General features: G+C 32.4%; 1 protein-coding gene and 1 long non-coding RNA gene across 2 annotated transcripts in view; both read right to left on the bottom strand.

The window, feature by feature from the left end:
* Nucleotides 1-3657: 3657 nt before the first annotated feature.
* On the bottom strand, nucleotides 3658-5512 carry LOC136070596 (disease resistance protein RPM1-like). Its single transcript, XM_065780727.1, has one exon. The coding sequence runs from the start codon at nucleotides 5482-5484 to the stop codon at nucleotides 3658-3660; it is 1827 nt and encodes a 608-aa protein (XP_065636799.1). The 5' UTR covers nucleotides 5485-5512.
* A 286-nt stretch (nucleotides 5513-5798) lies between these two features.
* LOC136070599 (uncharacterized) overlaps nucleotides 5799-13226 on the bottom strand; it is an 11746-nt gene continuing 4318 nt past the window's right edge. Inside the window, exons 2-3 of the long non-coding RNA XR_010631818.1 lie at nucleotides 12067-12137; nucleotides 5799-5852 (exon numbers count right to left, since the gene is read on the bottom strand). This is a non-coding gene — a long non-coding RNA (uncharacterized LOC136070599). The remainder of the gene's footprint in view (nucleotides 5853-12066; nucleotides 12138-13226) is intronic.

The following is a 13226-nucleotide window of genomic DNA, read 5'->3' as shown; positions in this document are numbered from 1 at the left end:
AATAGCAACTGTGGGAGGACTTTCGTCTCGGCCCCCAATTAGGTATTGTCCTCTTTGGAAACGACGTTAAACCTATCCTTAAGGGTTTGTTCAATCCCACGTCGAAGAGAGATGCCTTACACCCATGCCTTATAAGCCTTTGGCCTAAGGATGAGTGGTCCACTACTACAGTGCTGTTTCCAAAGAGGACAATACCTGATTGGGGGCCAAGACAAATGTTCTTCCACAGCAACTATGCAAATCCTATGAAAATTAGTGTTCTTTTTTTTTTTTTTAAATAAATATTTATTATGGAAAAACCTATTTTCTGTCAATTAATCATCGGGTTATCATTAAGCTCTTGGCTAGAAGGGGAAAATCAACGTAGAGAAACAAGGGATGGCAATTAATATTATGAGATTTTTTTTTTTTTTTGGGTTGAGAATCTTATGAGCAAAACTTTGAATTAGCAGTCAGCACTTAATTGAAAAGCACATAAGTTTTGTCACAGATATTAAAACTTTATTTGCTCTAATCCGTTTTGTCACGAATATTTAAACTTTATAATGGATATATGTAGATTCTTTTTTCTTTTTTTGGGAGAATCGAATCATGAATAAGTAGATTCAAATATTCCAACACAAAAGAGAGCGAAAAAAGATAGGAGATGAACTAGAAAATTAATAAGAATTAAACTATAACCATGCTTCTTTATTTTATCATGCAGTACTAATTTGTAGATGATACATTTAAAAAAAAAAAATCAAAATTTCCTTTTTTTTTTATAATTTAATTAAAGCTACATTTGTTTCGGGTGTAAATGGAATTGAGAAAATATTTTACATCCTTGCGCGTATTTGGGTGCACATGTAAAATAAAGTCCAATTGAAAATTGAAAAGTTTGACCGTAAAATATGCCCATTGATCCATAAAATAGGTTAAACATCTATTTTACTTTCAAACAATTTCCAGACTTACACAAGCCAAGAGAGAGAGAGCTAGTCACACCAAGCCCATGCCGAGAAGGAAGGAGAGGGTATTGCGGGTGAAGCCCAAAACCTGCCCCGACCCACAGCCCCGCCGTTGTGCCTGAAGCTTGTCGTCACTGCCGCCTGAAGCTTGTCATCGTTCAAAGCTCTAGATCGCTGTCACCTAAAGCTTGTTGTCTTTCAAAGCTCTAGATCGAAGCTCGTCGTCGCCACCACCCTGATCTCATCGCCACCACCTTTAAATCGACCCCGCTTGATTAGATCTCTATTTCTTTTTTGATCTACCTCTCTCTTTCCCTCAGTCTCACTCTTTCTTCCTCCCTCTCTCAGTTTCACCGAGTTTGAGAGTTTAAGGATTGGTTTTATTCTGATTTTTGTTTCTTTAAGTTTATATATTGAAATTTGTTATTATAAAATTTGGTTGGAAGTTGAGAAAATGGCAGAGAAAATGTGAGAAAAATAGCATTTTCAGAATGTTACCAAACACCTGAAAATATTTTACAATACAATTTTCAAGATGCAACCAAACACTTGAAAATATTTTCATCCGAAAATATTTTAGACTCGGAAAATTGTTTACATGTTGCCAAATACAACCTAAGTAACATATTACAATTAATTAGAAGACAGATGCTCATGCAATTGTTAATGTTACAATTTCAATTGTTATTTACTAATTGGGCAAAGCCAAAGCCTTTATCTTGTTCTACTCAAAATCCTTTAAAACATCCTGTATCATAAGCATTGGAATGGAAATAAGTCAGCATTGTGGAAGAATAATAAAAAGTATAAAAATTGACTAGCTTCAGAATTTAAAATCGTTAGCAAGTAAAACCATTCCATTTTTCCCACCTCCTAATATACCAAAATTTTGCCTCATTCCCAATTTTGGGTTCAGCAACATGAATGTATGTACCCCATAAGCTCAATAATATTTATGCAATGGCATTGTATAGGTGACAACATTTAATTAGTTGGGAGAACTACTTCAACCATCTTCCCAATAACCTAATAATTTCTCTAAGAGAAGAGTCATATGGTCAGTTAAAATTTATAAATCACACAACTTTATGCAAGAAGAAGAAGAAATAGCACGTAAATTGAAGAGCTGGCATGTATAGAACTAACTGAAACAATAGAAAACAATTAATTGGGATGGAATAAGTATTGTTCATTGTTTATATAAGCTGCTAAAGTGCATACAATACAAAGAGGATGAGCAAATCCGTGAATGAACCAGTAGCAATCTTCCAACAATCTGCCACTAGGCATCATTCGGTTCAATCTTTTACATTTTGTTACAAGCAATTAACAACCAAAGTCTTGAGTATTAATTTGAACAATAAGCAAATGCCCTAAATAATACGTTGAATTAGAACTCCAAATAGAAACTGGAACCCTTTTGAAGCAAACAAGGCAAACTCATAATTTCCTCAGCATGATTCTGCCATGGGCAAAAAAGGAAAAAAAAAATAAGAAGAAGAAAAAATAGCAAGTAAATTGAAGAACTGGCATGTATAGAACTAACTGAAACAATAGAAAACAATTAATTGGGATGAATATATCATGTATTGTTCATTGTTTATATAAGCTGCTAAATTGCATACAACACAGAGTGGATGAGCAAATCCGTGGCTGAACCAGTAGCAATCTCCCAACAATCTGCCACAAGGCATCACTGGGTTCAATCTTTTACATTTTGTTACAAGCAATTAACAACCAAAGTCTTGAGTATTCATTTGAACAATAAGCAAATACCCTAAATAATACGTTGAATTAGAACTCCAAATAGAAACTGGAACCCTTTTGAAGCAAACAAGGCAAACTCATAATTTCCTCAGCAGGATTCTGCCATGGGTAAAAAAGGAAAAAAGGAAAAGAAAAAAAAAAAACAACGATATGGTAAATTTCGTTAAGGTTTGACTTAGAAAAGATTAACGTTAGTTCCAAAAAATTAAGCCCTTACAAAGTGGAATAACAAATAGAATTAAGAGGCTTTACCTTACTAAATGAATCAGGAGATTCAGGACAAGCCTTCATGAAGCATCTCGAGTTACTACCTCATATAGATCTTTGGGATGTGCTGCACCTTTTCAAAATCCATACGTTCTCCCAAGTTGATGCGATTTTTAAGTTGCGTTGAGACTGACTCCAAAATCAGTTCTTGGAGATTTTCAAGGTATTCAATGCCTGTAGGCACTGTCTCTAACTCCATGCAGTCGGCAATATATAGGGATTGCACTTTTGGCATCACACTCTTTCTTATTATTATCTCATTCAACTCAGGGAAATTACGAATCGTCAAACTTGCAAGCTTAGGGAAGCCTGTATGGAAAACCATTTGTTTTCCACTATAGGCATTGTTAAGTGAAAGACGTACCAAATTTGGCAAAGCAGCAATCTGAGAGAGTACATCTTCTTCCAACCTCGACCAATGTAGATACAAAAATGTAAGTTTTTCAAGTGAAGAAAACCATTGTGGCACCTTCTCTAATTTTCCAACCAAAACAAGAGATTGAAGGCTGGGAGGAGGAGATGAGAGTGCATCCATCCGAAGAGTTTCATCCTCATTTGTTACCATGATTAACAAGCGGCGAAGTCGTGTCATGCCTTAGATTGAGTCACACAAATCCATCTCATCTGCTGCTTTCACATTTGAAATACCAAGGCTGGTAAGTTGGGTCATGCTTCAAATCTGTCTTATCAAATCATCTCTTGCTTCAATAACAGAGACAGATTGCAAATTCATTAGCCTACAAATATTTGATGGCACTTGCACCCCATTAACAATTCTGAAATCATTTGAATTTCTATTGTGGCTATGCATAATTAGATATTGCAAGTTCTTCAACTTTCCTATTTCGTGAGGAAGGGCCTTTATCCTTGTGTCACTGATGTCCAAGGATTGAAGGTTAAGGAGCCTGGATATAGATTTTGGAAGCTCTTTAACTGAAGTTCCCTTTAAATTCAAGTACCTTAAGTTGAATAAATTGACTACTTTATTAGGCAATTCATCAATTTCAGCATCTGCCAAATCGAGGACCCTTAGCATTTTAATTCTGGAAGGCAATGTTTTCAACATGTTAAAAACAAGAAAAGAACGAAGCTTTGACACACCAGAAAATGATCTGAGTTCTTTATTGGTGTGAATTGAAATGCGGCGTGCTTTGCATTCTGCCATTTCTTCTCCTCCGTTATGTACAACACCAAAGTTTTCTCTTTTTGATATTAATAAAGCAAGATCCCGCATAACATCGTGCATCTTAAATGCTTTTGGCCTTCCAAATTCATTCCTCCTTACAACTTGAAGCATGTTTTGGAAAACGAGTTCTTCAAGATATCTCTCTGCTACTTCTTCTGGAGTAGACCCTTTAACTTGTTCTATAAATCCTTCGGCAAAGCATAGCTTCATTAGCCTCTTTCTTCTAATCATATAATCTTCTGGGAAAAAGGAACAATATAAGAAACAATGCTTCAAATGATGTGATAAATCTTTGAAACTAAGTGACAATATACTATTCACTCCTTGTAGCTTAGGATTGTTACTAAGATTCCAATTCAAGCTGTTGTGAATTTTGTTCCATTGAGAAATGTTCTTGGAGTACATGAGACTTCCCAAAGCCACTATTGCAAGAGGTAGGCCTCGGCATTTCCCCACAAGTTCTTGAGCCAACAATTCATGCTCCGGTGGACAACATCCATTTGGACCACTTGAGAATGCTTTCTTGCAAAAGAGTTTCCACGCCTCTTCCTTTTCCAGCAGCTCAATACGATGAAAATAGATACTACCCCAAAAATGATAGTTAGCTACATCTTCATTTCGAGTTGTAAGGATAATTCTGCTCCCAGGACAACCATCTCGAAGTGGTGCCTTAAAATCATCTAAGAGGTCTGTGTCCCAAACATCGTCTATAACAAGTAAATACTTTTTCTTCTCTAAGTAGTCTACCAATCTTTCTGATAATGCTCTGTACTCAATGGAACTCAAGTCCTCTGGATAGACTTGATTAGAATTCTTCCATGATGTGTGGAATTCTTTAATCATGCTCCTCAACAAGTCTTCTGTGTCATATACTTGAGAAACAGTGATCCATGCATAGCAGTCAAAATGTCTCTTTACATCATCATTGTTGTAGATGTTGGCAACTAGTGTGGTTTTGCCCGATCCTCCCATCCCGACTACTGAAATGACAGTTCGTTCTGGCTCGCCATGCATCAACGGACCCATTAGCAATTGTCTTTTCTCCTTTATCCCTACAAGTTCATCTTCTTTAAGAAAAAAATGTGATTCAGCATGACGCAAGTTCCGTCTGTGATTATAGTTAGAACTTGAGCCCTCCATATGATCAATAACATATCCTTGCTTTATATCTGGAATGGCCTGGATTTTATTCTTGATTATTTGTAATTTGCTGGCGGTTTTATGCCTCTCCCATAGATTTTTTGGAAAGTAAATGGTGTGGCATAGGAACCTCGCAGATCGACCACCAATTCGTTCTCTACTGATTTGATACATGAACTTATCAATAACGTCTTCAACATCATATGCTGTCTGTCACAGTTGCCAACCAAGCTTTCTCTCCTTCACTGCCTGCCCCCTTTTTATCAGCATCTATTAAGACAGATTGCATGATTATCAACTTGTTCTTGACATCTTCAATAGCTTCACTAACCTTCCATAACAACGAAGTTTCAGATGAAAGGATTGAAAGGATTAATGGGATACTGCTAATTAAGAGTTCCAATACAGCTGTGTGCATTTTTAACTTCAAAGTCCCTTATGGTCTAGTCACTAAGTTTTTAAGCTCCCCTTCTTCAACCACACCAGAGAGAGAGAGAGAGAGAGAGTGTGTGTGTTATGCTTTGACTTGTTAATGACCGATCCTACACAGAAAAAATAGAGGTGAGGATATAATGCATGCATAAGGTATTCTAATTCTCAAAAAAGTAGTGTAGCAGTACAACCCAAAGAATACAGAATACAACATATGATTAGGTGGAGTATAAAATAAAACACAAAAAAAAAAAGGGACCAAAAATTTGTATTTACAAGTCAACTAAATTTATAAATGGTGTTTTTTCTTTCCTTGGGTTGAGGGGCGAGGGTTATAATGCCAACATCAAGCAAAGGTCATGTAAGAATTAGAATACAATGATCTTTGTTTTTATCACTAGTTTTGGTGGCATGTGCAAGATACGTGCTACCCTTTGATTGCAAAAATTAAGATAAAACTTCTATTAAAAGAACTATGAAATCATATGTTCAAAAATACATGTCATATAATGCTAATCTCATTTATATAAAAATTTTGATTACACACAAACTTCAAGTAACTATTTAACATATGAAATATATATAAATTTTTCAATGATAATTTTTTATAACCTATTTTCTAAAGGCAATATTCACTCGCTAAAAACTTTTAAAAATGATATTGAATATCATTATCCTACATTTTATATGTATCTATGATGTTTAGCTTACTTATCTTTCAATAGACAACCTTTTAAGCAAGAAAAAGAAAAAAAAAAAAAAAAAAGATAAGAAAATGCATATGTGCAATTGAAGTTTCCATTAGATTAAATTATAGGTCTAAAAGATTAAAAAACTAGTAAATTATTATTCTCTAGGTAACAAATAGAATACCTTATATCATGATTTCAACTTCATAAGCATGACTACTACATAAAACTCAAAATACGGGAAGAAGATTTTTGAGATATTAAAATTCAGTGGGGTATTTTAGATATAACACAATGGAATATTTTAGGAATTATTCGATTTCATTAGAGTATAATTTAGAGAGTAATAGTAAGGTGTATTTGCTAATTTGTAAAATATAAAAGGCAAATTGCTTGGTTTTATAGTTTAGGGGGACTTCTAAACTACCCAAGTATAAAGGGGAGAAATGATATTTTCCCTAAGTATTTTTGTGTGTAAAACTACACATACGCACACACTTAAAGTGGTGCGTAAAAAAGGAACATACAAATAAACAGAAAGCTAGCCCAAGAAAGCTGTGCATGAAATAGTAAATTTTGGCTTACCAAAGGTGACTAATCGAAAAAAGAAGTCTAAGAACGCAACAAAATATCACAACAATTTCACAATATCATTATTTATAGTTGTGGTTGCAATCGGTCTAATATTTTATTATTTTATTTTATATTTATTTTGACTTATAAGGAACTTATACCTTATTAGTTGTGAAAATATTGTGACATAAACAAAATGTCCTAACATTTAAACAGTATCTTTATTTTTAGTATGGTGGGTTTTGGTATGATATTTTATTATTTTATTTTGACATATAAGGAATTGACACTGTAGTAGTTGTGAAAATATTGTAATATTGTGCAAATATTGTAACAACAACAAAATATTACAATATTTTTACAATAAATATTTTAGAGGTAATTACACTACCCTCTATTGGAGTTTGGGAAAATGACATTCTACTTCAAACTTGAAGAGAAAAAACACTTTTCCCGTTTATCATCCAATTGACGAAACTTTATTAATTTAATATTAAAAATTTTATTTACTAACTTGCCAGTTGCTTAAGGGTAAGACAGGTTTCTAAAATTATTTTATTTCATAATTAAAAATCATTTTTTTAAAATATTAGTTAAATTTTATTTTAAAATATTAAGTGTGAATTTCTCTTACTATTATTTTTTTTCTTTTTTCAACTTGTTATGGAGAGATTTGATGTTATAAGTGTTTTGGTGCTTGATAAATTTTTCATTTTTGTTCTAATTTTATCAATTTTTTTTTTACTAACCATGGTTAAACTTTTGTTAAGAGATTCTTAGAAAAATTTAGAATATTATATACTAAAAAAAAAAATTTTTTTATAAAAAGCCATGTCAGCAAATTTAAACCAAAAAAGAAAATAAATTAAAAAACAAAACTTAAATTAAAAACACAAACCCAGACAGATCTAACACAAACTCAGATCTAACACAAACCCAGAAATAAAATAAATTAAAAACAAACATTAAAACCTAAATAAAATATATAAAACCAAAATTTCATTTTCTTATCTTTCTCTCCCTCTCGGGTCAAACTCACAAGTAGTGTGATCTATTTATCTCTCTCTTTGTCCATTACAATCTGCATCATCGGCGGTGGCACGGCGGCATTAACATCGACATCGACATCGACGACTCCTCCATGGCCAACTCCTCCATCGCTACTGCTCCTCTAACTCAAACCCATTCTCCTCCGCTACCCCAAACTGTTGGGTCTCAAAAAATCCCTCATTCTTCTTTCATTTTCGATTCTTTCTCTCTCGTCAGAGTCATGGTGTTTGCTGTTTTGGGAAATGGGTTTAATCGGCGGGGTGGTGGTGGTGGTGGTTTTGGGATCTGTTGGTCGGTGGTGGTGGCGATGGTTTTGGGATCTGGGCTTGATTGTGGTAGTGGTGGTGGTGGTTTTGGGATCTGGGTTTGATTATGGGTTTATGGGTTTGTTGGAGATTGGTTTGTTTACTGGGTTTGTGGGTTTGATTTGCTGAAGATTTGGGTTTGAGTTCTTGGGTTGCTAGGTTTGATTTGGGAGTTCTTGATTTGCTGGGTTTAAGTTCTTGATTTGCTGGAGATTTGAGTTCTTGGTTTCTTCATTCTTCTTGTTAGCATTTAATTTAATTTTTTCTTCTTGTTTTCATTTATGTCCTAGTGATTTGGGTTTGAATTCTTGGGTTGCTGGGTTTGTGATCTTGTGATGGGTTTGAGTTCTTGGTTGCTGGGTTTGATTTGGGAAGAATATGAACAACAAGTTATAAAATGAAGAACAAGTTGAAGAACACTAAGAACATTAAGAATTTTTTTTTAATTAAAATTTTTAATTAAATTAAATTAATTTTTTTAATTTATTTTCTTTTTTGGTTTAAATTTGCTGACATGGCTTTTTATAAAAAAAATTAATTAGCTGACGTGGCATTAAAAAAAGCCAAAAAATATTTTTTAATAATATTTTAATTACCACATTAGCGCCACATCAGCTAATAGAGTGTTTCATTTGCCACTTAGGACTTTGCCGTTAGGGCACTGATGGTAGGGACAAAAACAAGATCGCATTTTTTATTTTAGGGACTAAAAGCAGTGGAAAAAAAAAGTTAGGGACCAAAGTGGGAATCGCGTGAAAATGTAGGGACAAAAATGGGTTTTACGCTTTGATTATTTTATTTTGACATATAAGGAATTGACACTGTAGTAGTTGTGAAAATATTGTAATATTGTGCAAATATTGTAACAACAACAAAATATTACAATATTTTTACAATAAATATTTTAGGGGTAATTAATTACACTACCCTTCCTTGGAGTTTGGGAAAATGACACTCCACTTCAAACTTGAAGAGAAAAAATACTTTTTCCGCTTATCATCCAATTGATGAAACTTTATTAATTTAATATTAAAAAATTTATTTACTAACCTGCCAATTGCTTAAGGGCAAGACAGGTTTCTAAAATTATTTTATTTCAGAATTAAAAATCATTGTTTTAAAATATTAATTAAATTTTATTTTAAAATATTAAGTGTGAATTTTTCTTACCATTATTTTTTTCTTTTTTCAACTTATTATGGAGAGATTTGATGTTACAAGTGTTTTGGTGCTTGATATATTTTTCATTTTTATTCTAATTTTATAAATTATTTTTTTACTAACCATGGTTAAACTTTTGTTAAGAGATTCTTATAAAAATTTAGAATATTTCATACTAATATATATATATATATATAATAAAAAAAAAGGAGAGGGAAGGAGTGAGGAGTGTTAATTTCTTCAAACCTCAAGGGAGGGAAGTGTTTTTTCTCTTCAGGTTTAAGATGGAGTGTCATTCCTCCAAACCTCAAGGGATGGGAGTGTAATTATCACAATATTTTAACTTATAAAGAACTAACAATTCAGCAATTATGAAAATATTGTGAAAATTTGTTGTGTCGTTATAATTATTTCTAAACAAAAACACTGTGCCAGTACATATAATTTTTTTTTTTTTTTAAAGTGTGTAAAAAAAAAAAAAAAAAAAGAAAAAGTGGCCAGCTAAAACGGCGAGTTTTGACTCATCAATTGACTAACCAAAAAGGCCTTTTCGTACAGGTGTTGCGGGCCGCGGGTTTAACTGTTGCAGTTTGCCTTTGAATCTCCTCATTTAGGTAATATAATTTTAAAATTAAAAGTGTTACATTTACAATATTTTTACAATATTTTTACAACAAATCTGAGATGATAAGTTGTTATCTATATATATATATATATATATATATATAAAACCAAAACTTAAAACTCCCACAATTTTCCNGAGAAAAGTGGCCAGCTAAAACGGCGAGTTTTGACTCATCAATTGACTAACCAAAAAGGCCTTTTCGTACAGGTGTTGCGGGCCGCGGGTTTAACTGTTGCAGTTGCCTTTGAATCTCCTCATTTAGGTAATATAATTTTAAAATTAAAAGTGTTACATTTACAATATTTTTACAATATTTTTACAACAAATCTGAGATGATAAGTTGTTATCTATATATATATATATATATATATATATAAAACCAAAACTTAAAACAAAAAAAAAACGTAGGTTCTTTCTTTTTTATTTGCTTTCATATGTGCTTGAGATTTTCATTCTATCTTATTTTTTTTGTTATGTTTAGAATTGATTTTCTTTTGAGTATTTGGGTTAATCTCTATATTTTGATAGTGTTTTTGTGGGTTTAGTTTTTGGGTTGAAATTTCTAATAATTATTTTATATTGTATATGGCAGATGAAGCATCTCTATTTTTTGGAGAAAAATCAAAACTGCAACCTATGTCTTCCAGTCCAAGGAGTGGTAAATTTTTATTTGGTATATTATATATGAATTTTTTGATCTTAATTCTTTACCTTATATATTTTTGCTTTATTGAGAATTTTTATTTGGGTTCATGTGATTTTTTGTTTTCTTAATTAAAGTTATGATTTTTGGTTGATTGATTTTTGTTTGCAAAATGTCTATAATATGCATATTATTGACCCAATTTTCTATTTTTAAATTTTTTGTAAGCCATTGCAATGGTGTAGTTTCTTAATCAATTTAAGATTTTATAAAATTATTTTAGTCTACCTCACAAATAAGTAAGTTCCCATGCATAGCACGGGTTAGCGACTAGTTGGTTCTAATTTGAACCTATCATTAAAATTATTTTTTGCCAAAAATAATGGGCAATAATAATCTGCGATTTAGAATTTACTGTGAAAATATTATTAAAATGTGGTAGGTATAACATTTCTTTATATTAAAGCTTTTTGATCCAAATTCACAATTTTAGCTCAGAAAAAATTATACCAAACCAAAATTACCGGTATAAAAGACAAAATTATGTGTGCGTTTGGTATTGATGTAAAAAATTAGCTTTTTTAATTATTTAGTTTATTTTTGCTACTATTTATAGGTCCTATTGCACTTTTTGAAACTATTTATAGGTCTCACTATACTATTTCAACTACTTTTTAATTTTATCTACATTACTCTCAACAAATTTTTTTTATATTTTCAATTAAATAAGCCGTGACCGACGTCAAACCAAAGCTACTTATGAAAAGCTCTTTCACTTTTAAATAGTTAGTAGAAAAGTAAACTTTAACAAAAGAAAAATTCTTGTGCCACATAAAGTGGCACAACATTGGCCACTACTTGCCTATGTGGTGAGTTGTGGTTGGTGAAGGGGTAACGAGTTGTGGTTGGTGGAAAGGTCACATGGGCGAGTTGTGGCCAATGTTGTGCCACTTTATGTGGCACAAGAATTACTCTTAACAAAAAGTAAAAACTACTATTTTTCGATGACAAGACAACATTGTTTGTATTTATTTGATCAATGTATCATGTAAACATTAGAAGGATGTAGGGTTGGAGGGATACCAAATAAACCCTCCACCAACCACAACTCGCGACATAGGCGAGTTGTGGCCAATATTGTGCCACTTTATGTGGCACAATAATTCCTCTTAACAAAAAGTAAAAACTACTATTTTTCGGTGACAAGAAAACATTGTCTGTATTTGTTTGATCAATGTGTCATATCAACATTAGAAGAATGTAGGGTTGGAGGAATACCAAATGATTCCAATACTTATTGTGGTTTAACACGGTTTGAACCCCACCAGCTAGCTCCTTCCACTATTTACCTATCAAATAACAAAGAAACAAAAAAACATTAGTTGGATCAAGGATCGATGTATACATTTGTCTTTTATATTAGCAATGTTGATTGTAATAATGATAAGGGAAGGCGAGAGTACCATAAAGTGTTTTTTCCCTATCCAAAAAAAAAAAAAAAAAAGAGGCCGCAAGGCGTGCACATCAAAGGAGACATGTGATCATATACAAGAAAAGATGATCAAAAAGATGTGTCCTTGCTCTTTAATGAAATCGGTGAAAATAATAGGAGTAAAAAGTCTAATGACACAATAATTATCAATGATACAAAGAGTTATAATAGAGTAAGATTTTAAAGGCGGAGAATGCTACAGAATCTTTCTTAGGAATGTAGTCGTGCATCATGCGGAGCATTGTTTAGTTGTCTTACTGTTTTGGTTGTAATTGTAATATTTTAAAGAAACTTATTATTTGAAAAGAAAAAAACAAAAAAAAGAAAGTAATTAAAGTTTGAAGAAAAAGAAAGTAGACACAGCTCATAACCTACTATAATATTTATGAAATATAAAGTGAATACTCAAAGGATGATAAAAGGATTTTTTTTTTTTTTTTTAAGAATCATATATGGGATTTTTGTTTGATAGGAAAGGTGTCAGAAAAATTTAAATAAACTGGTTCCTAATGCAAACTTGACCCTATGGTTTTCCTAATAAAGAACTAATAAATCAAGGAAACTGAAATGTATAGCATCTCTTAGAGCATTCTCATCAAGTGTGTCAAATGCCAAATATTTGGCATTTGACACACCAAACTCTAAAAACCACCTCCATCAATTGTTTTAAATGCCATAATATTTGGCATTGATGAACAGTACAATCTCATATTTGAGACCGCACTGTTCACCGATGGTAAAACTTATATTTTTTTTTATACAATGGGGCCACTTCTTTCTTCTTATTATTTCTCTTTCTCCTCATTTTTTTCTCTCATTCGATCTCAGCCTCTTCCTTCTCTGTTTTTTTTTTTTTTTTTCCTTCCTCTCTAGTGCCTCTTTTCTCCCTCTCTGGGTCATGGTCGACATTCTTGAAGTTGGCGTCAGCCTTTTGGCTGGAGTTGAG

Source organism: Quercus suber, unplaced genomic scaffold (genome assembly GCF_002906115.3).
Source record: "Quercus suber isolate HL8 unplaced genomic scaffold, Cork oak 2.0 scaffold_244, whole genome shotgun sequence".
Taxonomy (NCBI): domain Eukaryota; kingdom Viridiplantae; phylum Streptophyta; class Magnoliopsida; order Fagales; family Fagaceae; genus Quercus; species Quercus suber.
The sequence above is the reverse complement of the archived record's forward strand: the minus strand, read 5'-3'. Positions and strand labels throughout refer to the sequence as shown.

Coding starts and splice junctions, on each gene's coding strand:
- LOC136070596 (XM_065780727.1), bottom strand. CDS start 5,484: ATGTATCAAATCAGTAGAGAACGAATTGGTGGTCGATCTGCGAGGTTC.